Here is a 23,997-nt window from a genome sequence, read left to right as displayed (position 1 = left end):
AAGTACAACCCAATGAAACAGTGTTCTCCAGTCCTCGTTGCAAAACAGACACACAAGTAGACATAACACATTCAAACAATACATACTGTATGCAGGACAAGTAGTCATATGTACAAAATAAATAAATATTGTTACGTAAATATGAGAGCCTCAGATGGTTAAAGTAATTCCTTTGGTCATTCAGCATTCTCACTGCCCATGGGGAGAAGCTTCCTCAGACTGGTGGTTCTGGCTTTGATACTCCTGTCTCTTTCCCAATGGGAGCAGCTAAAAGATGCTGCATGCTGGCTGGAAGGGGGTCAATGATTTTGCGTGCCCTCTTCAGGACAATGAGCCCATAGATCATGTTGATGAGGGGAGGGTGACCATTCTTATGGTCCTGTGGATTGATTGATCCATTTCTCTGCAGCAACTGTTCCAAACTGTGATGCAGCCAGCCAGGCCACTCTAGAGCTCCTGAAGAAATATGACATAATGGCGACTGGTAGCCTTGCCCACTTCAGTCTTCTCAGGAAGTGTAGTCACTGCTCTGCCTTCCTGACAAGCGAGATGTTCAGTGTCCACGATAGGTCACTAGTTAAGTGAACTCCAAAAAACTCCACTCTCTACTACAGTTATCGATGTGTAATGGAGGTTAGACATTGCTGGTCCTCCTGAAGTTCACGATCATCTCCTTCATCTTCTCCACACTGAGACTCAAGTTGTGATATGTGCGAGACTAACAAGATTTTTCACCTCTTCTCTGTAGTGTATCTCATCATTGTTGTCGATGAAGCCAACTATTATGTGTCATCTGCAAACATGATGACACTGTTGGAGCAGAATCTGGCAATGAAGTTGTGGGCCAGTAGGGTGAACAAGAGTGAGCTGTGTACACAGGACTGAGGTGTGCCAGCTCAATGTGACAGTGCTCAACGTTCTACTACCAACCTGGACAGACTGTGGTGTTTTTGTTAGGAAGTCCAAATTCCAGTTAGAGAGGGGTGTTGAGACCCAGCAAGGACAGCATCTCTATCAGTCTCTGGGAAATTATTGTGTTTGTATAAAATGCCAAGCTATAGTGAATGAATGCCTGGCATATGAGGCGCTGTTCTCCAGGTGGGTCAGGATGGAGACATCAAGGAGAAGTAAAGGATGATGGGCAGATGAGAAAGGAAAGGAAAGGAAAGGGAGGGTGAAGATGAATACACCAGCAGGAGGATGATAAGCAGAAACATAAAGAGTACCAGTGCTGGAATCTGTCAAGGAAGGAAGATGGGAATGGGAGCCATCAGGTGAGAGGTGAAGAGCAGATGGATGGAACCATATGGGGGGGATCGAGATCTAGTGGATGAAATTTGTGGGCAGTATGTGGATGGAACGAAGAGGGGGATGTTGAAAATGGGTGACAAGAGCTGGGAGGGGGAGGACAAGTGTTGGAAAGGGGACAGAAATTGGAGGACTGAAGGTTGATCAGGAGATAGGAGACACAGGAGGTAAGGAATATCCAAAATTACAAAAAGAAAATCAATAGTCATACAACTGAATTGTTGACTAGCCATAAGGACTTTGCCCCGGCAAAGGAGAATGCGGTAAATGGACAGGTAAAGTGGGAATAGGAAAGGGAGGTGGAAGGTCATGCAGGCTCGGGATAGACATAGTAGACAAAACGTGGAGGCCATAATCAGGAGCACCAAGTACAACTGAAGTTGGAGGAGATGCGTGTGAAACATTACCTCACCGAGAGAAGGTGCTTGGGTTTCTAAATGGTGGTGAGGAAGGAGATGCAAGAACAAGTGTTGCACCACCTGCAGTTGCAGGAGAATGTGCCTGGGGACAGGGGAGAGGTGGGTCAGGAAATTACAAAGGGAGTAGTCCCTGCAGAAAGTAGAAAGGATTGGGAATTTGGAAGATGTGCTTCACATGGGATCCTGTTGCAACTTGTGAAGATGACAAAAGCTGTTGGATGCAAGGTGAAAGGTGAAGGCTAGGGGAATTCTATCTCAGTACTGTTTGGGGGGGAAAGAGAGAGAAAGAGAGACACAGAGATCTCCATCAACCAAGGCAGATGGGAATCCATGTTTCAAAATTGGCCTGAACTTTCACAATATTTCTCCTAATTATAATTACTTACAGAAACACATTTCAACTCAAATATATATTTAAAATTGTACATTTATGCTGGAATAAATAATACTGACATTGGATGCAAATGATAAAGGCCTGGGAAAATGAAACATACATGACATGATTTTGCCATGAGGGGTGGATTTACATTGTAGATTTTGCTTGAGTTTGGAAATGTTCATTTTGTTGACTCTGTTTCAATTCAAAGTAAAGCAAGACAAAACAAAATAGAAGCAGTGAACTTCCATTTAGGTAACAAGTGCACATCCACTGAGATGTCAAGCCTCATTCATAAATTGTTTGGTTTTGACTGCTGGAGAGTTTTTTTTTTAAAAAAACACATTGGACTTTGATTAAAATGTTCAACGAGCAGATATTTACTCACTGTTGGAATAATGCCCAATGCGGATGGTGTTCTCTCTCGGCCAGCATAGCTAGCAATCTAACCAAGGATATCAGCTCTACAATACAACGATTATTCTGAACTACAATTATTAGTGGAAATGTTACAAGTGAACTGAATCAGCATGGAAACTTGAATTAGAGATAAAGGTGAGCAAGGAGATACTTGAGGCGAATGAAAGGCCAAGACATAAAATACGGTAACAAAATAATGAACAAGTTACAGATGTCAACTCCTTTAACTGTCATTTAATATTATTTCATGGACATCAAAAATATATTCATTCATACTGTAGTTACATTTCCACTTAATGCCAGACACAAATTAAATTAAATTTATACCAAGTTAACAGAAACCTCAAATATGAAACAAGAAATGAATGCACACAACTTAGTGCAACTCCTCAGGATAAAATTCTTAACATAACAGTGTGTTTAATACATACAAATACAAAATAATAATTATTCAGTTTTAAGGTTCTTTATTTACTGATCCTTCATATCCAGCTCATATGCCGAGAAACTAATAAATGGGGGGAAAAATGCACGACAACTCTTTCAACCTTAAACGTTCAATGAAAAAGTGCAATTTTAAAACTGAGACTATTACAAGAGCTTGTTCTATCTGCAGTGTTTTATTCCTTCCTTTCCCTCAATTCAACTGCCTTATTCAAGAGGTCTGTCAAAAAAAAACATGAACATGCTATTTTTTCTGATTTTGTTTTTGCGTTATCCATAGTAGAGAAAATGTCCCTTTAAACTTCAGCTTTATCTTTCATTGATTAATGGATTGTCACCTTGGGAGTACGGGCATTACCAGCAACATCCAGAGATTACAAATGATCTTTAATTTGTACAAATCAAGTAAGATACCACATGATAGGAACGTATCTCCTGCTGCAAACACAAAACAATGCAATAATGCACAAAGAACTCAGCTTCTGAAACTCCATTATATCAACTTCAAAGAAACAAAATATAAGAGATTGAATTCAATGTGTGTTCATTATTACAAGTTCATCATTACTACTCAACAAAAATTTCTAACCCCACATTGTTGTTGATGTAATTTCAGTATTACTAATATACAATATTCTACAATAAGCATAATGTTTAAATTGGAGATAACCTGCTATGAGCAATTCAAGTACTCTCCAACCTTTGTATACTTCACTGAATCAATTCAATTTTCCTACCTCAAACATCATTACTCACTCGTCTCCAATATTTTACTGTCCTTCATGAATTGGCAAGATCTAAAGTGACAATCAAACAAGGAAGAAGCTTGAACTGCTCATAAATCAAGTGTTGTGTACGTCTTAATTCTGATAAACATATGCATACATTTACATATCTTGCACAGATTAATTTCCAAATATGCAAATAAACTGTAATTAGTGCAGCAGACGATTCTTTATTTCCTGGCAGTAGTTTGCTAATGCTGCAATATTCCGCACAACACTAATGACAGATTTAGACGGATACTGTTTGGCATTTGGTTGTCTTGAATGCTGTAATCAAGGCATTTCAAAAGCTAAAATAAAATAAATATTAAATACCGATATAGAAAAGAAAGTTATTGCAGTTTCTTATTTTAAGAAAATCTCAATTTCTTCCACAGTGAAAGGATGCCCAAAGAAAATATGCCTTAGTTATCACTCCCATTTTAACAATGTAGATTACAGTGGAAGCAACTCTGGTAGATCTTCTCCATAGCAATACTTTGCAGCAGGGTCTCTGTAGTTATTTTCATGTTGAACACTCTACAAAGGGGGGGAAAGTAATACTTGAGGACTATAGTCATGTTGCAGCACACACACTTGCTCAAATTTCTATGCCCCATTCCTCACCTCATCTTCAGATTTTTTTTCATTAAACCTATTCCCCAGTCCCCTTTCCCCTCACCACCACTTTTTCACGATCTTCAGTTTCCATTCATTCCAGCTCCCTCAACCCCACTCCTCTCAGTTTCTTATAACACAAGCAAGTTTGCTTTAGTTGAGTTGAAGGGGCCTTGTCATTGAAAGGGTGAGTGCTCCCTGATTGTTTTTCAATATTTATGGTAACATTATCATGGGCTTCTTCATACAAAACTCAGAAGGCACTGAGTAAGGCAAAATCTAATCTTATTTCTTAAATACAGAGGTAAGGAAAGATACTCTCTTTTGGAATATGATAAATCTTTAGAATTTTCTTCCTCATTTATTTATTTTCCCTCTAACTGAGACAGTGGGAAAAATTCCATCAGACTTTATTCAAACCATCACTTTGCATTCACCAGTCCAAGTTACACTTTCAGAACATACATCTTACAACAAAATATTTTCTTACAAGTGTAGCTATAAAACAATCAGAAATTATTCAGTGTATTTTGACTAAGTTATGTTTTAAAACTAAATGCAGCCAATCTGAAAGTCAGCCAATTGCTTTTCCAATCAAATGAAATGAAAAACTGGATTTGTTCTAACTGCAGGATAATATATTACAAATAAATATCCTATACAAAAATAGTGATAAATTGAACTTAATAATTAATTTGTATTATGCATTTTTAATTAACTTGCAGTCACCAAAACTCAATTCATTACAAACCTGAGATGATGTTCTGCACTTTGCCAGGCAGAGCTCGAAATGGTCCTCGACGGCTATAAACAGATTCTGAAAGGCAACTGCAGCCCTATTGAGGAAACGTTCTAATAAAGGTTGCTGAAAATGAGGAAAATACATTACAGACAGTTAGAAATAAAGTAGTTCAAATGCTACCTGGAAATAAGACAATTTTATATTTGTAAGGTTAATTCATGAAGAAAGTTTGCACATTAAAAATGGCTGATAGAATTTCATGCAGACAAGTCTGAAGACTTGCATTTTGGAAGGACAAACCAAGAAAGGGCATACACGATAAGTGGTAGGGCACTGAGAAGTGCGGTAGAACAGAGTGATGTGGAATAAAGATACAGCTTCCCTGAAAACAGTGACACAGGTAGCTAGGGTTGTAAAGAGCTATTGGCACTTTGGCTTTCATAAATCAAAGTACTGAGAATAGAAGTTGCAATGTTTTGGTAAAATTGTGCAAGACATTAGTGAGGCCAAATTTGGAATCTTGTGTGCAGTTTTGGTCACCTAACTATAGGAAAGATATCAATAAGATTGAAAGAATGCAGAGAAGATTTGCTAGGATGTTGCCCAGACTTCAGGATCTGAGTTACAGGGAAAGGTTAAAAGATTAGGACTTTATTTCCTGGAACAGAGAAGAATGAAGGAGATTTGATAGAAGTATTCATAATTATGAGAGGTAGAGACAGACGAAATGTAGATAGGTTTTTTTCCCACTGAGGTGAGATTCAAACTAGAGGGCATGGGTTAAGGGTGAAAGGGGAAATGTTTTTTCAGGAACATGGGAAGGAACTTGTGGGAGTGTGGAACAAGCTGTTCGTTGAAGTGATGATTGCAGGCTCAATTTTAACAGTTAAAAACAATTTGGACAGATACATGGATGGCAGGGGTCTAGAAGGCTATGGACTGGATGCAGGTCAGTGGGACTAGGCAGAAAAATAGTTCGGCGTGACATAAATGGCCGAAGGGCCCATTTCTGTGCAGTGATATTCTATACTATACTTTTCAACAAAAATCAAAATATTACTGAAGCAAATATTTTTCAAGTCAATTCCCTATAAATCAATATTAAGCCTGAATTAATGAAGTATTTAGATGGATGAAATACATCTATTTACTACTGCCAAAATGATTTCAACCCAAATATAATCCTGCTGAATATCTTGCAAGTACTTTTCAACTACAGGAAAAATCCAGATGCCAGAAATCTGAACCATCCGAGAATCTGGACTCTCAAACTTTTTAAATTTAGTGGGCTTTTGTGTGCGTGCACGTGTAAGTGCCACAGAAGTACAGCAGCAACAAGCGACCACGCTTAATACAGGTAATATTATCACAAAAATATTAATTTGTATTCTGTATTTCTTTTATAATGTTGATTTTTAAACTCAATTTAAAGCATTACATGCTCTATTTCTGTAGTAAAAAATGTTGATTTTATTTTTCTTTAAAACTGCACGTTATGATAAATGAAGCATGCTATATTTGCTAATGAATAATCTATCAAAATGTATCTATTCATCTCTTCTTCATTCCTCCTTAAATCTGAATTTTAAAAGTACTGCCTGAGAATACAGAAAATTCAAAAATCTGAACTGACCCAATCCCTGAGCAGTCTGGACTTTAAGGATTTTATTGTATTATATACCTTTAAATATGACATACTATTTACATACTAGATGGCTTGGGTGATTAGGGGAAACTGGATAGGCTGGAATTGATGTCTATGGAGGGAAGGAGGCTGAACCACAATTTTAAATAAGTTTTCAAAAAAAATCATGAGGGACATCATTTCTTTTTCCTCCATGGTACCGAAGTCTAAAGCAAGACTGGATTAAGTTTTAAGGTGAGAGAGGAAAGATTCAAATGCCATCTGTGGAAAACATATGATTTGAGGGGCATACACAAGGTGGGTAGTCACATTTCTTTTTCCTCCATGGTACCGAAGTCTAAAGCAAGACTGGATTAAGTTTTAAGGTGAGAGAGGAAAGATTCAAATGCCATCTGTGGAAAACATATGATTTGAGGGACATACACAAGGTGGGTAGTCACATTTCTTTTTCCTCCATGGTACCGAAGTCTAAAGCAAGACTGGATTAAGTTTTAAGGTGAGAGAGGAAAGATTCAAATGCCATCTGTGGAAAACATATGATTTTTGGGCTGTAAAAAAAAAAGGGTCAACTATTACGTTGGATCGACTACATGAGTATATGGTATTTATTTACTTCATTTTTTTTGCCTGTTGCTTGAATTCCGGATAACAGGGTTTTACTGTATTTGCAATGAGGTGCCAAGGAAAGTGGTAGAAGCAGGCACAATTGCAACATTTAAAAACACATTTCAATAGAAAGGTTTAGAGGGACGTGGGCCAAAAACAATTAAATAGAACTGCACAGGTAAGCAGCTTGGTCAAGGTAGATAGGTTGTGCTGCATAACTAGGAACTCAATCACCATGAAAGCTAAATTTCCTATCTGATTTTTAATGCTGAAACATGCAATAGCCTATTCATAACTGGTATTAACAGTTAGAATTTAGCAACTCACATAAACATTTACTATTTATATTTGCACTATGAAAGATACTTTCTCACCTTATTTGGCTGCAGGCAACAAGAAACACAGTACTCATACACACTACAGCAGTCATTGGGCAGGCAGGTGTCACATGCATACAGTTTTGTGCTTGGTGCATTTATACTGCAGCAGCCATTTACCAGCAGGTTCTTCCTTTCACACACATAGCCTGCAATAAAATAGAAGCAATAAGGAAATAAATCTTTAAACATTTTTTAAGGAGATGTACAACCTGTTCCGGGGGGGGGGGGGGGGGGGGGAAAGAATGGCAATATGTTATGGAATGCACATTATTCAGAAGATTATCCACCTTTTTTTTAAAAAAACATCACATGACAATTAACAGTTAGCCTGATGTATTTAGGAAAGGATGCAATCAGCAGTTGGAATTTATATATTCACCTTGTTCATCTGTTATTAGTAGTTTACCCTGGATGGAGTTTCGACACCGCGCATTCTGTCTACTGCTGTTACCAAGATTAAAACGCACTTTCCATACAATTTGCCGTTCAGAACCTCGAAGCTGCAATAAATTTCGGTCGAGTACTGTTCTTTCTTCCTAATGGTATTAAGCAAGAAAGAGTAGGTACAAAAAGTTAATAGCACTAATAACGTATTTCATCAACAGCAACTTTTGAGATATTTCTAATCTTGAGGTGTCTCAAACTATGGCACAAATAATTAAAGTACTCTGTATTTTTGAAGTATTATCACCATTATAATAAAGGGAAAGCATAAATGAATTTGCACAAATCAATGGGTTTTCGAGATATTGTTTTGGATACAAGTGCTTGACAACACAGTGAGAGAACTTCTCTACCCTTTTTCCAAAGAGTGGCAAGACTCGTCTAACAGCCAGTGGAACAAGGCAGACAGAACTTCAGCACTCAGTCATGCTATCTTGGAAATATGGGGATAATATCTGGAGTGGAGCTTGAATCCCTGGGATTCCAATACAAGAATACCATCACTAAACCAAGGTAGATGTGTTATAACCCAAAAAAAAAGAGTGATTACCAAATATTGCATTTACTGTCAACACTTCAGAACCATGCAATATGCTTGATATACAGCTGAAGTTTTTAATATTGATTGGAGCGGTTTTGCCCAACCCTGACAAGGTTCTGACAATTTTCTTTACCAGTTCTCTGCAGAATTAGAGGTAGGATGTAAGCAGGATTGAATTTCTTGATCCAAATTGAAAAGTAAACTCCAATCATTATTTTGGTCAGTTGAGTTCTACACACTAATGTAATTAACATTGCGTAACTGTTCAAAAATCATGAACTTTAACATGGTAGTTAAATGGTTGTGCAGCACACTACCAATGTGTTAACAACCCAACTGATTGCCTGGATAAGATCTGAATTTTTAAACATCTGTTGCATATATCAGATTATTTAAAAAAGCCATTATGAATAAATGACAATTTTAATTAAAGACATTTCTTAAATTGATGATTAAAAGACTCATTAACAGCTTTAGCTATTACTATGATTCATGTTTTACAAATGTTAGGGCACTCGATACATTAATTTGCCACAAGTAATTACAAACGAAAATAACCCACTGAACAGATACTCACTTTTTTTGCCAAAATCTTTATTCAAATGATTCAGTTACTTTAACTAGAGAAGCTTAGTTTTAATTTTTTTTAACCTCTATATTTAAAATCTGCATTATCTAATGTATTATTCATTTTGATAATTTGTTGAATTTGTATTTAAATAAAAGTTGTCAATGAATCAATCAGAACTTAGCCACAGAATCACAGCAAAAAGATGGTCTCATACCCATTTCAGGTTCTTGTAAGAAGAGCCAGATACAAACAAAAACAAAACACTATTTGTAATCAATTATACTGAGTACAATTATCTTAAGCTTAAAACGGCCATGGTCCAAGATCATCAGGATCATAATTCCAACTGAAGCATTCAATCACTCTCATGGCAGCTAACTGGCTTAAGAAATCCATTTGGCTGCATTGTCCTCCGTCCCATCCCTTTCACAGGCAGATGTGGCATAACAACAGATGCAATGGACTCATTATCAGCATCTATACAACCAGTTCCAACTCAGACAGGATGGGTTAGTTTTCCTTTTCTGTATTTTGCTCCAGTTGAGTGCCTCCTCAAAAATTGCTCTTTTTATTGCAAATTTATTGCTGCTGGACAGTCTGTTATTAGGTTCAAGTTCAAAGTGAATGGATTAATTCCTCAGTGACTCACGACACAAACTCTAGGTTTCATTTTATACAAAACAAACCTTTAATGAGTTCCCCAACAAGAGTTATGCTTATTCTGATCACATTCAAGTGATAACTATCTGGATCTCCTTTGAAATATCTACTTGATATTGTATTTATTCCATTTTGAGAAGGAATTGCTAAACTAACTATCAACGCTTCTCTTCTTTGAAAACATTCTTGCATTATTATAGTCAAGTAGGTGGAGAATCCATCTACTCGTCCATTTTGAATCAAAGCAGGATTATTTTTGTTCCAGACCCTTTCCTGAGGCTTGAGGATATAATTCAATGTAGTTTTGAGGTTATTCTTCAGACAAAATGTAAACTCGTGATTTTTTTAAAAAACAAGGTTTTATTCAATGAAATTCTCCTGATGCCCTTGAAAATATTTCTCTCAACTAAAATAATTAAAGATACATAATATACCAGGTATAAGAGGTGTGGATAAATTGGCTGCAGTGCAGAAACAGATCATTAGCTCTAATGTCCTAAGGACACGCATGGAGTTATAAAAATTCATGGTCTTTCCTTTACTCAAATAGGAGTCTTGTTGGTGACTTTATTTCTTCATCTGACTGGCAGAAGCCATCTGCATCCCACAAGTCTCCACATTCCTCATATCAAACATCAAAATATCCTTTCAAAGGAACTTCCCCAGAGAAGTAAATACATGTAAAGTAATGATTATCATGAATAAAGCAAGTAATTTATTCTTCTATTCACTGCTTTGTGGCCTATCATGATAGCATTAGAGGCTTGTTTTTGAAACAAATACAGTAGTTGAAAGAAAAATATTAGGACATAATAAATTTCAAAATTAATGTCACAATTTCAAACAGCTTGAAAAGAGACAGTGATTTTTAACTTCAACTCTATTTCTTTCTGTGTGCACTGGTCTTAAGTAAATTTATGGCCTCACTGCATCAAATACACAACATGAAATCTCCTGTTGGCTGAACCAGAAATAGGTAATACACTACATATTACAAAGTTTCCATCTGGGATTGAACATAATCAGTATGTAGTCACAGTAATTCAATGCAAATGTAATGACTGAATACTTTAATGTACTTTATATCTTTGCATGAATCTAAGAAATTGCTTAAACCAATGTCAGTATTAGCTAATAAATAATTCAGAGATGATTTTATATTATGCTTATGTAAATTTTGTCGATCAACCAATGTGTTAGAACAAATTGATATTGCTGTTATTTAGCTTATTTTATATCTGTAAGTTAGATAACATTGTCAGTGGAAGACACAAAAAAAATCTGATTCACAAGATGAGATGACAAAAAAAATCTTATTTGTTCTTAAATAAAACCTATTTGATTGTTCTAACTGTACCATGGAGTGGCAAAACTGAGAATCATATAAAATGCTAATAACACAGACCCAAACTTGCTTCCATTTTCTTGGCAAGTCTTTGAGGCCCATCAAGCTCAAATAAATTCTGAGCCAGTTTGAAAACACCTGTTAACATTTCCTATGGGAGAATAGTAAATGTTGCACCCAAATGTGAAATCTTCACTTCCTCCAGACATCCCTGTCACCCTCCTTCACCCTGAGTTCTGTACCCCTGATGAGATTAGAAAGCTGTCAGAGCCTTTTGGGGGGGGGGGGGTCCCTGTTCACCATCAACACCCTCACAAGTCCGATACCCAACTGTTAAAAAGCTGGTCACCAGCAGCCCGCAACCTGGTGTGAGCCTTCTGGCCACTGAGCCTTGCGCTGGTCCTCTGCTGAGGTTTCCTACCCTGTAGGGCCCTCTCTCAGGCAGAGGGAGTGTTCTCCTTCTCTGGTTCCCTGATTCACTGTTGGTTCTCTGGTTCACTGTTGGTCTGGGCTACCAAGAGTGGATATCACCATCTGGCGCTCAGAGCTCTAGATCTTATCAGGTGTTGGTAGATCTTCGTGGCTTTGTACAGATGGTCCAGCATATCCCTCCAGAACAAAATTAGTGACATGCTGTGAACACAGTGAAGTCTGCCTGATCAATTATGCACAAATGCAAAAAAAGGTCATTTTTTATTTATCTGATTTTTTAAAATTATTTTAATATTTATTCAATTTCATTCAAAACATCTGTCAGATTGGAAAGGTAACTGAATTCTTATCTCGAGCTAGTTCTTTCACCCTACCTTCAGCATGGGAACCCACTATCAGTTACACGACTGAATAGGCTTTTATTTCCTCCTGAACTCACATTCCAATCAGGCTCTTCATAAAAATATTGCCATCTACACTCCTTCAATCAGTTCAAAAAAAATTTTTGGTGAAAATAATTGTGTAGACATCAATGAACTTTTGTGGATTTTATCTCAATTTTTCTTGTGTGATAATCCTGAATGAAGTACATTCACCAATATACTTAATTATACACAGAAAACAAAAATCAGGCTTTTTTAAAAAAAAAATTAGATTCCAACTTTTCTGAGGATTATTTTTCTCTTTACCTCCAGGTAAACAGCTTAAACAGAGATGAATAGACTGTATCGATTTGAACATCTGCTTTTATCAGGAAGGCATCACTCTCCTTTGGCCTGAAACCAAATTACTTCTTCTTTGGAGAAAAGTATTGCTCAAACCCCAAAGCATCACATTACTCAAATTTAACTGCTCCCATCCATGGGCAAATTGCTCGTTCTCCCACAGCAGAAGAACCAATGAAGGAATTGGATCATTTTGGTGCATATTTAACCCTGTATCATTCAAAGCTGATTGTAAACATAATTTCTGAGGTCCTGCTGCAGCATCAGCTGCTTTCAGTGGTACTCTATCTTCTGTACCCAATGCAGAGAGATATGCTTAGGCTGAATCGTGCTGGCTGCAACCAGCGGTTCCAGTCAATCAAACAGAATTGCGTTCCAGACTTATGCAAATACATGGTGAAATTAGATATTCCAGGACTCAAGTGGCAGATTTGGCATCCACAGACCCCTGCTGGCAACCATATGGAGTACAGCAACACAGCATTATCCTGCTAGGATTCTCCAGTGTTGAAGGATACGAGCTAAATCTACACTGACAGCAATGGGGTCTGCAGGGTGCAGATTTATGAAGCAAACAGAAAGGTAAAACGTTTTTGAATTTTTAAAAATCAACTGTCTTTTTCATGACTGCTTTCCTAATTATTTGCTCCAATGTTTACAGTTTTTAAAACATCTCTGAATATTGGCCTAGGCCATGCACTGGACAAGCTGCAGCATGCTGGGTCCAGCACTGCTAAGTGCAGGTGTGTAGCAACAGCAGGCAATGATTTTAGGCAAAAAGTAAAAACTCAACGCTGGAGAAACGCAGCAGGTCAAACAGCGGTCTTTATATAGCAAAGATAAAGATACAGAACTAACATTTCGGGCTTGAGTCCTTCATCCAGATAATGGCAATCAAGGTAATTGAAATCAATTGATTTCAGGCAGTCATTTCTCCAATATTACTTGAGATTTATTAACATGAAACAAATATTCTCAATTTCTATAATCATTTTGTGCATCTCACAATTCTAAATATCTAGTTTATGGCTGCAGACTCCCTGATGAAAATATGTCCAGGTTCAAACCTATTCTATATTCTGGAATCAAAAAAACAAAATCAGATCCTGCTTTAAATATTTTCCTCCAGCTTACCGGCAGAGTTTATTGATTTGTCTGTCACTTCTCTTTTGCAATACCAGAAATAGCTTTTAATATTCTTGGATCTCATTCTGATCTACAAAAATATTATCTGAAACATTGCCTTTTCCAATCTCACTTTTATTTTAAAAAAGATTTTTTTTATCAGGGCAACATCTTCCCGAGATCTAGACATTTATAAATTATTTTGCCTCCCCTAATATTATTTGAGCAAGGATGATGTTCCCTGATTTTTTTTTTGTAAGTATTAAAACACTATTCAATATTGCTATCTGATGATTGTCATTTTGCTTTTTTTTTAAATTAACTACGGAGTGTAAATTGGTTGCCACATTTTCAATATTGGAATCATGACTACACTTCAAAAATAATCCTTTGCTTCCTGAATCCTGGGAGGTGAAACCCCACATGATGAAAGGACGGATTAATCACATGCCTGTGTTCACTACCATTTAGAAGAATTAATGAAGATCTAAAATTACAAAATACTGACTGGTATCAACAGACTGGATAGTGTTTACCCCTGGTTGGGATGCTTAAAATGAGGGATCACAGTCTCAGGTTACAAGGCCAGAGTTATTGGATTATGATGAAGAGAAAGTTCTTCACTAAAGCAGGAGATGAATGCTTAAAACTTCTTACCACAGAGCGTGTGTTGCTTAATAGATTTAAGTAGGAGATAGATAAATGTCTTGATGCAAAAGACATCAAAGAGCATAGGGATCACATAGGCATATAGTTTTGAGAGAGTGCATCAGCTACGTCCGCATTGAAAGGCCAAACAGCTGTAAAGGCACAGCAGTTAGCACAACACCTTTACAGTGCCAACAATCCGGACTTGGATTCGAATCCTGCACTGTTTGTAAGGAGTTTGTACATTCTCCCCATGTCCGTGTGGGTTTTCCCCAGGAGCTCGTTTCCATTCGAAATGCACCTGGGATGTAGGTTAATTGGGTGGCCCAGAATTGTGGGCCAAAATAGCCTGTACCAGGCTGTATGTCTAAATTTTTAAAAATTAATTCCTACTGTTTCTATGAAAGTACTGTGAACATAGTTTTTATGTTCCTTGAAAGGGGCTCTGTGTTGTTGGTTGAGAATTATTAGGAATTTGGCTAGACTATTGAACAAGGTCTTTACAAATCACCTTAATCACACTGCTCGGAAATAATGCTGAACAAGATCAACTTCCATTTTTATAGATCCTCTTACTCAAAAGGCCATCCCTGCGGTAGAGATATAGATCTTATTCTTCAAGTAGTGAGGCATAGGTTTGTGGAAGGAATTTAATCCTCAACATCAGAATGCAAAGCCACCCACAATTGGCCATAGAGTCAGGAATGCACAATACCAACATAGAAAGGAGGAACTCTGCTCACAACAAATTCCTGAGGCGAAATAAAACTGCACCCCCCCCCCCCATCAATCTCAACACCTTCAACTGATATCTTCTGCTGACAGATCAGATGCACTTACCAAGCCTTCACCATCCTCTTCCTGTCAGCATCACAAACTTGTGTGTCTCAGCTTGTCACCACCCTAATACAGATTTCCTGATGTACTCTTCACCCCTCCCCTTTTCTGCAACCGAATTGCTAATTTCTTACTTTAATGAAATGCCATCAAGTTCAAACAGTTAACTCTTGTTCTTTTCTCCGCAGATACCGTCCAACCCACTGAATTATTTTTCTTTCAAAATGATTCTTCAAACGATTCTTTTGGCTTGGCTTCGCGGACGAAGATTTATGGAGGGGGTAAAAAATCCACGTCAGCTGCAGGCTCGTTTGTGGCTGACAAGTCCGATGCGGGACAGGCAGACACGATTGCAGCGGTTGCAGGGGAAAATTGGTGGGTTGGGGTTGGGTGTTGGGTTTTTCCTCCTTTGCCTTTTGTCAGTGAGGTAGGCTCTGCGGTCTTCTTCAAAGGAGGTTGCTGCCCGCCAAACTGTGAGGCGCCAAGATGCACGGTTTGAGGCGATATCAGCCCACTGGCGGTGGTCAATGTGGCAGGCACCAAGAGATTTCTTTAGGCAGTCCTTGTACCTTTTCTTTGGTGCACCTCTGTCACGGTGGCCAGTGGAGAGCTCGCCATATAACACGATCTTGGGAAGGCGATGGTCCTCCATTCTGGAGACGTGACCCATCCAGCGCAGCTGGATCTTCAGCGGCGTGGACTCGATGCTGTCGACCTCTGCCATCTCGAGTACTTCGACGTTAGGGATGTAAGCGCTCCAATGGATGTTGAGGATGGAGCGGAGACAACGCTGGTGGAAGCGTTCTAGGAGCCGTAGGTGGTGCTGATAGAGGACCCATGATTCGGAGCCGAACAGGAGTGTGGGTATGACAACGGCTCTGTATACGCTTATCTTTGTGAGGTTTTTCAGTTGGTTGTTTTTCCAGACTCTTTTGTGTAGTCTTCCAAAGGCGCTATTTGCCTTGGCGAGTCTGTTGTCTATCTCATTGTCAATCCTTGCATCTGATGAAATGGTGCAGCCGAGATAGGTAAACTGGTTGACCGTTTTGAGTTTTGTGTGCCCGATGGAGATGTGGGGGGGCTGGTAATCATGGTGGGGAGCTGGCTGATGGAGGACCTCAGTTTTCTTCAGGCTGACTTCCAGGCCAAACATTTTGGCAGTTTCCGCAAAGCAGGATGTCAAGCGCTGAAGAGCTGGCTCTGAATGGGCAACTAAAGCGGCATCGTCTGCAAAGAGTAGTTCACGGACAAGTTTCTCTTGTGTCTTGGTGTGAGCTTGCAGGCGCCTCAGATTGAAGAGACTGCCATCCGTGCGGTACCGGATGTAAACAGCGTCTTCATTGTTGGGGTCTTTCATGGCTTGGTTCAGCATCATGCTGAAGAAGATTGAAAAGAGGGTTGGTGCGAGAACACAGCCTTGCTTCACGCCATTGTTAATGGAGAAGGGTTCAGAGAGCTCATTGCTGTATCTGACCCGACCTTGTTGGTTTTCGTGCAGTTGGATAATCATGTTGAGGAACTTTGGGGGACATCCGATGCGCTCTAGTATTTGCCAAAGCCCTTTCCTGCTCACGGTGTCGAAGGCTTTGGTGAGGTCAACAAAGGTGATGTAGAGTCCTTTGTTTTGTTCTCTGCATTTTTCTTGGAGCTGTCTGAGGGCAAAGACCATGTCAGTAGTTCCTCTGTTTGCGCGAAAGCCGCACTGTGATTCTGGGAGAATATTCTCGGCGACACTAGGTATTATTCTATTTAGTAGAATCCTAGCGAAGATTTTGCCTGCAATGGAGAGCAACGTGATTTCCCTGTAGTTTGAGCAGTCTGATTAACAAGCCCAAAGATGCATCTGTCCCATTTCATGCAATTAACATGCCCCAAGATGCATCTGTCCCATTTCATACGGAACTTATTTCACCCTTTTAGCCACCCCAAAACCAGGACCGACTTCCCCATGTCCTTACCTTCGATTCCACCATATTAGACATATTTGAAGAATTTTGTGCGATTCCATGAACATTGCATGTTCCGCTCTCCTCCCTTTTCAAGATTTTGAAGACTATTCATACATGGATGCTAACCCACTCATCTTCCCATACATTAGCAGGAGATGTTATCACTTTTCTCCCCAACATCAGGGTCTTTAACACTTACTCTTTCTGAATGAGGTAACAAGTTACCCTTATTTCTTTCAATTTAGCCTTCTAAATTGCAATTCATCTCAACATTGGGAGACTAACTGCAGATTGGTAGTCAGCAAGCGCGATTCTGATCACCAGTCAACTGTTATTTTTATTGACCATCTCACTCCACACTCATTCTCTGTCCTTGGCCTCCATGCTGTTCCAGCAAAGTTCAACATTAGCTCAAGGCAGAGCACATTAATCAAATGGACATATTACACTTATCTGAACTCAACACTGAGATCAAGAATGTAAGATAAGCAGCATTACCAGTATTTTTATTTCACATTTCCAGCAGTCAACCATCTATTGATCATTTTGGCTAATTACTGTGTTATGTCTTCTCCAGAATCACCTTTTGTTTCTTTTCCAGTCACATTAATGATCTCCATTCCCTTTGCAGCATCACTCCTGTCAGTTAACCTCTTCTCTTTCTCCTCCCCAACTGTTGCTTGTTTTATCTCTACTCCCAACTCTGATGCAAGGTAATCAAACTGAAATACTTTATTTCACATTTCACTAGCTGAGTATTTCCAGTATTTTCAAATTTATGAGATTTTCTTCTGAATCATTTAAAATCATGTTTTACTTTCAGTCTCCTCAATAACCTACTTGTATAGTTTCCATTTCATATTGACTAAGTGTTAGGATGATGAAAAAGAGTGATATTTATTTTTTTTAAAGTGAACTGCTGTGATCTACGTCAATTATCTGCCACCTTTCACATTGTATATACAGAACCCCTCTAGTAAAACTGACTTATCACTGTTTCTTTCATTGAGATTCCCCCCCCCAAAAAAAACACTATTACCTCCACCCCCCTCCCCACCCTTTCCATGTGTAAATATCTCACAAGATCACAAGTCAAAGGAACAGAAGCAGGCCACTAGGCCCATCGAGTCTGTTCCATAAATCTACACTGAGCTACTCTACACTAGTTCCAATTTCCAGCCTTTTCCCCATATCCCTTGATGCCCTCATTAATGAGATACTTGTCTATTTCTTGTTTAAATACTCTCACTTCCACTGCTGTCTGCGGCAGTGAGTTCCACAAATCAATGACCCTGTGGCTAATGAAGTTCTTCCTAATCTCCTTTTTATATGGATTACCTCTAATTTTCAGACTATGAGCCCTTGTCCTTGATTCACCCACCAAGGGAAACATCTTACCCGTATCCACCCTATCTAAACCTTTCAAAATACAAAATGCTTCTTTAAGATCTCCTCTCATTCTCCTGTATTCCAATGAATACAACCCAAGAGCTGCCAAACACCCCTCAAAATACAAAATGCTTCTTTAAGATCTCCTCTCATTCTCCTGTATTCCAATGAATACAACCCAAGAGCTGCCAAACACCCCTCAAAATACAAAATGCTTCTTTAAGATCTCCTCTCATTCTCCTGTATTCCAATGAATACAACCCAAGAGCTGCCAAACACCCCTCAAAATACAAAATGCTTCTTTAAGATCTCCTCTCATTCTCCTGTATTCCAATGAATACAACCCAAGAGCTGCCAAACACCCCTCGAATGTTAGCCCTTACATTCCGGGAATCATCCTAGTAAATCTCCTCTGCACCCTCTCCAGCAATATCACATCCTTTCTAAGATAGGGGGCCCAACACTGCACACAGTTCTCCAAATGAGGTCTCACCAGTGTCCCATAGAGCCTCATCAACACCTCTTTACCCTTATACACTATTCCTCTTGAAATGAATGCCAACACAGCATTCACGTTCTTCACTACCAATTTCACCTGGTCATTAACTTTTAGGATTCCCACACATCTCCATTTCTGTGTGGGCGAATCTCCTCCTCCCACCTTCACTCTCTCTTTCACAATGTCCAGGGTATCTTCAATGTGCTTTGTTTCATTAAACTGGGAGGAAAGAGCAGTAGAGCACTCAGTCCTTACACAATTTTCCTTTCATAAAACCATTTACAAATTTTGATTGTCTCATAACTTTCTAAATATCTGCTACAATCTCTTTAATAATGGATTTTTAACAGTTTCCTAATAGCTGTTATGCTGACCTAGAATGTCCTGTTTTCTGTCTGTCTTTTTTTGAAAAGTGGTGTTATATTTGAGGTTTCTCAATCCTGTGCAATCTCTCCAGAAGCCAGGGAATTTTGGCGGATGACAAGCAACACCCACTTCCTTTGAGAACCTAAGATGCAGACCATCTTTAGTCTTTTGGTTTATCTCTAACTTTTAACATCTGTTTTCAGGAGGCAGATAAAGGAATCATTCTGCAGATCCAATTGTTGTTCTCAGAAAATGCCTGAGCTGGGACAAAAAAAATTATGTCTAAAGGTTATCATTCTATTACATAGAATAGCATCTTGGAACTAGTTGATACTTATCTCTCATACACTGAGAAGCTAAATTTAAAAATCAGGGCCCAAAAGACACCAGGCTAGGAATCTGGGTAACCCAACCCAGAATAATGGGGGTGGGAAGAACTAGGACCTTTGAGCAGAGTTCACGAGTCCAACAGGGCCAACAACTTGCCTCAAAAATAGCAAGATCCAGATGAATTGGCCAGGGCAAGGACTCTTAGGAAGGGAGTTGTACTGGTCCATACAACAAACAGGTGTCAATCCATTTCAGGGAAGGGAGAATCAAGAGAACAAGCAGATTTCTTGGGGATCAACAGAGCCTGTGGCATTTCAAGGATGGCAGTTAGCACAATGCTATTACAGTGGTAACGACCAAGGTTCAAGTCCAGCGCTCTCTGTAAGGACTTTTGTACATTTTCCTTGTGTCTGCACAAGCTTTCTCCAAGTAGGGTGGCTTCTCCAGGTAGGGTGGCTTCTCCAGTCTCAGTAGAATAAAAACAAAAGGTTGGGATTGGGGAGGCAAATAGTCTCAACCTGTCTGGAATGTAATGGGAAGGGAGATCAGGATAACCTCAGCTGTCTCCAGTGAATACAAATGAGGAGGGCGGTGGGGGGTAGTTTTCTAATTGGTTTTTAGAATTAATTGGAAAAGAGCTAGGGCAATTTCAGCTGTCCCTTAATAGATTGGACATCAGAGTTGGGAATATCTTACCACACCAAAGATAGATTGGGAAGAGTCATGGGTGATATACCCATTTCAAGATGGATTACATAGGAGAGGGGGGTTGGGGATCTGTCCCTGCGCCCTGATGGTCCGAGAAGGGGGGGGTTGGGGCTCTGTCCCTGCATCTGGATGGACCGGGAAGGGGGGGGGGGGGTTGGGGCTCTGCCCCTGCATCCGGAAAGACCGGGAAGTGGGGGGGTTGGGACTCTGCCCCAGCGTCCAGATGGACCGGGAAGGAGGGGGGCTGGGGGCTCTGCCCCTGCATCCGAATGGACCGGGAAGGGGGGTTGGGGCTCTGCCCCTGCATCCGGATGGTCCGGGAAGGGGGGGTTTGGGGCTCTGCCCCTGCGTCCGGATGGACCGGGAAGGGGGGGTTTGGGGCTCTGCCCCTGCGTCCGGATGGACCGGGAAGGGGGGGGGTTGGGGCTCTGCCCCTGCGTCCGGATGGACCGGGAAGGGGGGGGTTGGGGCTCTGCCCCTGCGTCCAGATGGACCGGGAAAGGGGGTTGGGGCTCTGCCCCTGCATCCGGATGGACCGGGAAGGGGTGGGTGTTGGGGCTCTGCCCCTGCGTCCGGATGGACCGGGAAGGGGGGGGCTGGGGCTCTGCCCCTGCGTCCGGATGGACCGGGAAGGGGGGGCTGGGGGCTCTGCCCCTGCATCCGAATGGACCAGGAAGGGGGGTTGGGGCTCTGCCCCTGCATCCGGATGGACCGGGAAGGGGGGGTTTGGGGCTCTGCCCCTGCGTCCGGATGGACCGGGAAGTGGGGGGGTTGGGGCTCTGCCCCTGCATCCGAATGGAGCAGGAAGGGGTGGGTGTTGGGGCTCTGCCCCTGCGTCCGGATGGACCGGGAAGGGGGGGGTTGGGGCTCTGCCCCTGCGTCCGGATGGACCGGGAAGGGGGGGGGGGGGGGTTGGGGCTCTGCCCCTGCGTCCGGATGGACCGGGAAGGGGGGGGGGGGGTTGGGGCTCTGCCCCTGCGTCCAGATGGACCGGGAAGGGGGGGGGCTGGGGCTCTGCCCCTGCGTCCAGATGGACCGGGAAGGGAGGTTGGGGCTCTGCCCCTGCATCCGGATGGACCGGGAAGGGGGTGGGGGGGGGGGGTTGGGGCTCTGCCCGTGTGTCGGGAAGGGGTGGGGGCGGCGGGGGGGAGGTGGTTAGCGTGATCTCACCTGTCTCAAGGTGCTGCGCAGGAAATAGATGAGCGAGAGGCCGAAGACTATGGCGAGAACCCAACGCTTCCTCAGCACCTTGCGCCAAACCATAGAGATGCAGTGCACCATGAGGCCGCTCTCCGAAACCCCGGAGTGGCGCTACCGGCTCGAACACATCGCATACGCCGTCAGAAAGTCCCACGGCGTGCACCCCTCCTCGGGCAGGACAAGAGACAACGAAACCCCGCCCCACCTCTAATCGCTGATTGGTTAATATTCCCAACTTTACCTACTGCTCCATGTTCATTGGTCGAGGCAGCTGTCCATTTGCATCAGAGCGGGTGTTCGACACGTCACGGTGACGTAATACGCAATGCACACGAAAGGTCAAAGAGCAAAAAACAAAGGGCTGTCAGTCACGGTGACAGCTGCTGCTGGGAATGAATGGGGGTGAGATTGTATCCAGGACTTGGGGTGTTTTCATGTTAAAATGTGTGGCCATCAGTGCAACTAAAACATAGCATTCCTTGATATTGTACAGTGTAATCGGTGCATAATATTTACGGTTGATCTGGGCGTTTCCGTTCATGCTGAGAAAATACTGGATGCAGAATGATGGGGCTGCATATTAATGCTTTTATTCCAACTTGATATTAAATAGGCCTCAGATAGATGATAGACCACTTAATTTAAATTGGAGATTCCAAATATGATGTTAATAGACAATAGACAAATATGATGTTATTTCTGAAATGCAGCTTAATTTGCTGGAAATGTACGTGGCTTTGATTTTTCAAATAAAATGTTTTCAGTGCCACACTAGTTTTTTTTTAAATCCTTTTAATTGTGTTTAGATTATTTTTTCCAATTTACGACGGACTGGAAGAAAATGCAGAGAAGGCATAGTAGTAATACTGATAACGTCCCACCAGAGAGGTAAGACAAATGTCTGCAGTCTTTCCATGAGAAAGCAGAGGGTGGGGAAGACCAAGATTCAACCTTGTCAATCACATCATTGGAAATGTTTAATAAATTCAAACATTTGTACAGTGAGTGCTTCATGTTAATTACTTTACAATAGGTAGAAAATGAATTCTTCTGTAACCTTCTGCTTATTGGCTTTGTATTTAAATTGTCTTTTTTTTATTCAGTAACTTTTAAAATTATAATTTCTGTTTCATTCTGAATTTGTTTTTCTTATTTATATTTCTTGTATTGTATATTAATATTGTATGTTGGATATGGAGGTTTAAAGTTTGTAACAGTGTGATTTTGTCTATTTCCTCCACCAATTATCTCGTAGTTTCTGAGTACTACCATATTTGTACGTAAGCACTATTTATCCGATCGTTCGTCCGTTGAGTTCAAAGATGACCATGGTATCACAGGTTGGTTTGAATTCTGTGAGCACGTGAATGGCTGCTCAGGATAAAATGTGCTTTGAACTGCCTGTGGCACACTGAACAGAAGATACTGCTTTGAGTTGCATGATTAACAGTGGACAGACTGTTGTGAGATTATCATTGCTTTTGCTTCTGCTCCGCCTGTATTCACCAATTACATTCACTTTAGATGGGTCTTCACAGAAGCTTTGTCACCCCATATTCTACTTATTGGCTTTCTCTGACAATCTGCGTTAAAATGGTGCAGCCTGACAACATGATTGCCTGAATATGCCGAAGATTGTCTGATCTCGGAAGTGAACCAGGCTCAGGCCTGGTCAGTACTTGAGGCAAGACTGCCGAGGAACACCAAGTGCTGCAGGTTTCAGTGAGGGGTGCTGGACAAAGTGGCTACTCTCTGACTGTCTTACGGTCGACAAAAGTTAAAGAATTTCATGCATGTTTACTTTCTAAATGTAGTATTGTGTGAGAATAATGGAACCTTTACCTTTACTTCACCAGGTGGAAAAATCAAGAGTCAGATTTTTCCCAGTACTTTGGGCTATATTGAACTACTTCAAGGATAACTTGAGGGAGCTAATGAACTGTTTCTTTTCTCCTTGGTGGGAGGACTTCATAGCCTGCCATGAGACATCTCCTTTGTTGGTCACTCACCTGAAATACTGATGATGTAGTTTGCCCCCATCTCATCATTATGTAAACCTGCCTATGTTTTGGCATAAATGTGCAAGGCTTTGTCACCCCATATTCCACTTATTGGCTTTCTCTGACAATCTGCGTTAAAATGGTGCAGCCTTACAACATGATTGCCGAGAAATTTCACCCTTTGCCCACTTGGTCAAATCTCCCCGAAAAATTGGTCAAATTTGGCAAAAATACATTTAAAAGCAACAGTCTGCGTGCACCAAAAGGAATTATGTTTAGTTTCCATTCAGCACTCCATGGAGAGCTTGCACCTATAACGTCTTTGTAATGAACATCCCACCAACTACTAAGCTCGCTATAGTTAAAGATGCTCTTCCAATGCCACGCAATGTCAACTGGCAGGAAGAGGGGTATGATGATGAGAAAAAATGTGGAGGAGGAGGGACCAACACTGCTCTGTGTCTGAACATCCTTCATGTGATAACCTGGCCTGATCCTTTCATGTG

The 23,997-nt window shown here is 40.7% G+C and overlaps 2 protein-coding genes across 4 annotated transcripts in view; one reads left to right on the top strand and one right to left on the bottom strand.

Moving 5' to 3' along the window:
* Positions 1–2,758: 2,758 nt before the first annotated feature.
* Positions 2,759–21,686, bottom strand: spring1 (SREBF pathway regulator in golgi 1). 3 transcript variants are annotated; one of them, XM_069930442.1, is made up of 5 exons: positions 21,462–21,686; positions 8,102–8,258; positions 7,717–7,868; positions 5,101–5,214; positions 2,759–4,042 (listed from the first exon to the last, which is right to left on the bottom strand). In XM_069930442.1, the coding sequence occupies exons 1-5, from the start codon at positions 21,570–21,572 to the stop codon at positions 3,944–3,946; spliced, it is 633 nt and encodes a 210-aa protein (XP_069786543.1). In that variant the 5' UTR covers positions 21,573–21,686; the 3' UTR covers positions 2,759–3,943. The 3 variants fall into 3 exon arrangements, with proteins under 3 accessions (XP_069786543.1, XP_069786545.1, XP_069786544.1); XM_069930444.1 differs by having other exon boundaries at positions 2,759–3,764; XM_069930443.1 differs by having other exon boundaries at positions 3,949–4,271.
* A 159-nt stretch (positions 21,687–21,845) lies between these two features.
* rnft2 (ring finger protein, transmembrane 2) overlaps positions 21,846–23,997 on the top strand; it is a 38,559-nt gene continuing 36,407 nt past the window's right edge. Inside the window, exons 1-2 of the mRNA XM_069930441.1 lie at positions 21,846–21,893; positions 22,298–22,379. Coding sequence (XP_069786542.1) covers positions 21,884–21,893; positions 22,298–22,379 — 92 coding nt within the window. The 5' untranslated portion in view covers positions 21,846–21,883. The remainder of the gene's footprint in view (positions 21,894–22,297; positions 22,380–23,997) is intronic.

The sequence above is a fragment of the Narcine bancroftii genome, chromosome 4 (assembly GCF_036971445.1).
Source record: "Narcine bancroftii isolate sNarBan1 chromosome 4, sNarBan1.hap1, whole genome shotgun sequence".
Lineage (NCBI taxonomy): Eukaryota > Metazoa > Chordata > Chondrichthyes > Torpediniformes > Narcinidae > Narcine > Narcine bancroftii.
The sequence above is the reverse complement of the archived record's forward strand: the minus strand, read 5'-3'. Positions and strand labels throughout refer to the sequence as shown.

Coding starts and splice junctions, on each gene's coding strand:
- spring1 (XM_069930442.1), bottom strand. CDS start 21,572: ATGGTGCACTGCATCTCTATGGTTTGGCGCAAGGTGCTGAGGAAGCGT. Junction 8,259..21,461: donor TGCGCAGCACCTTGAGACAG/GTGAGATCACGC, acceptor TAATACCATTAG/GAAGAAAGAACAGTACTCGA. Junction 4,043..5,100: donor AGTGCAGAACATCATCTCAG/GTTTGTAATGAA, acceptor ATTTTATTTTAG/CTTTTGAAATGCCTTGATTA.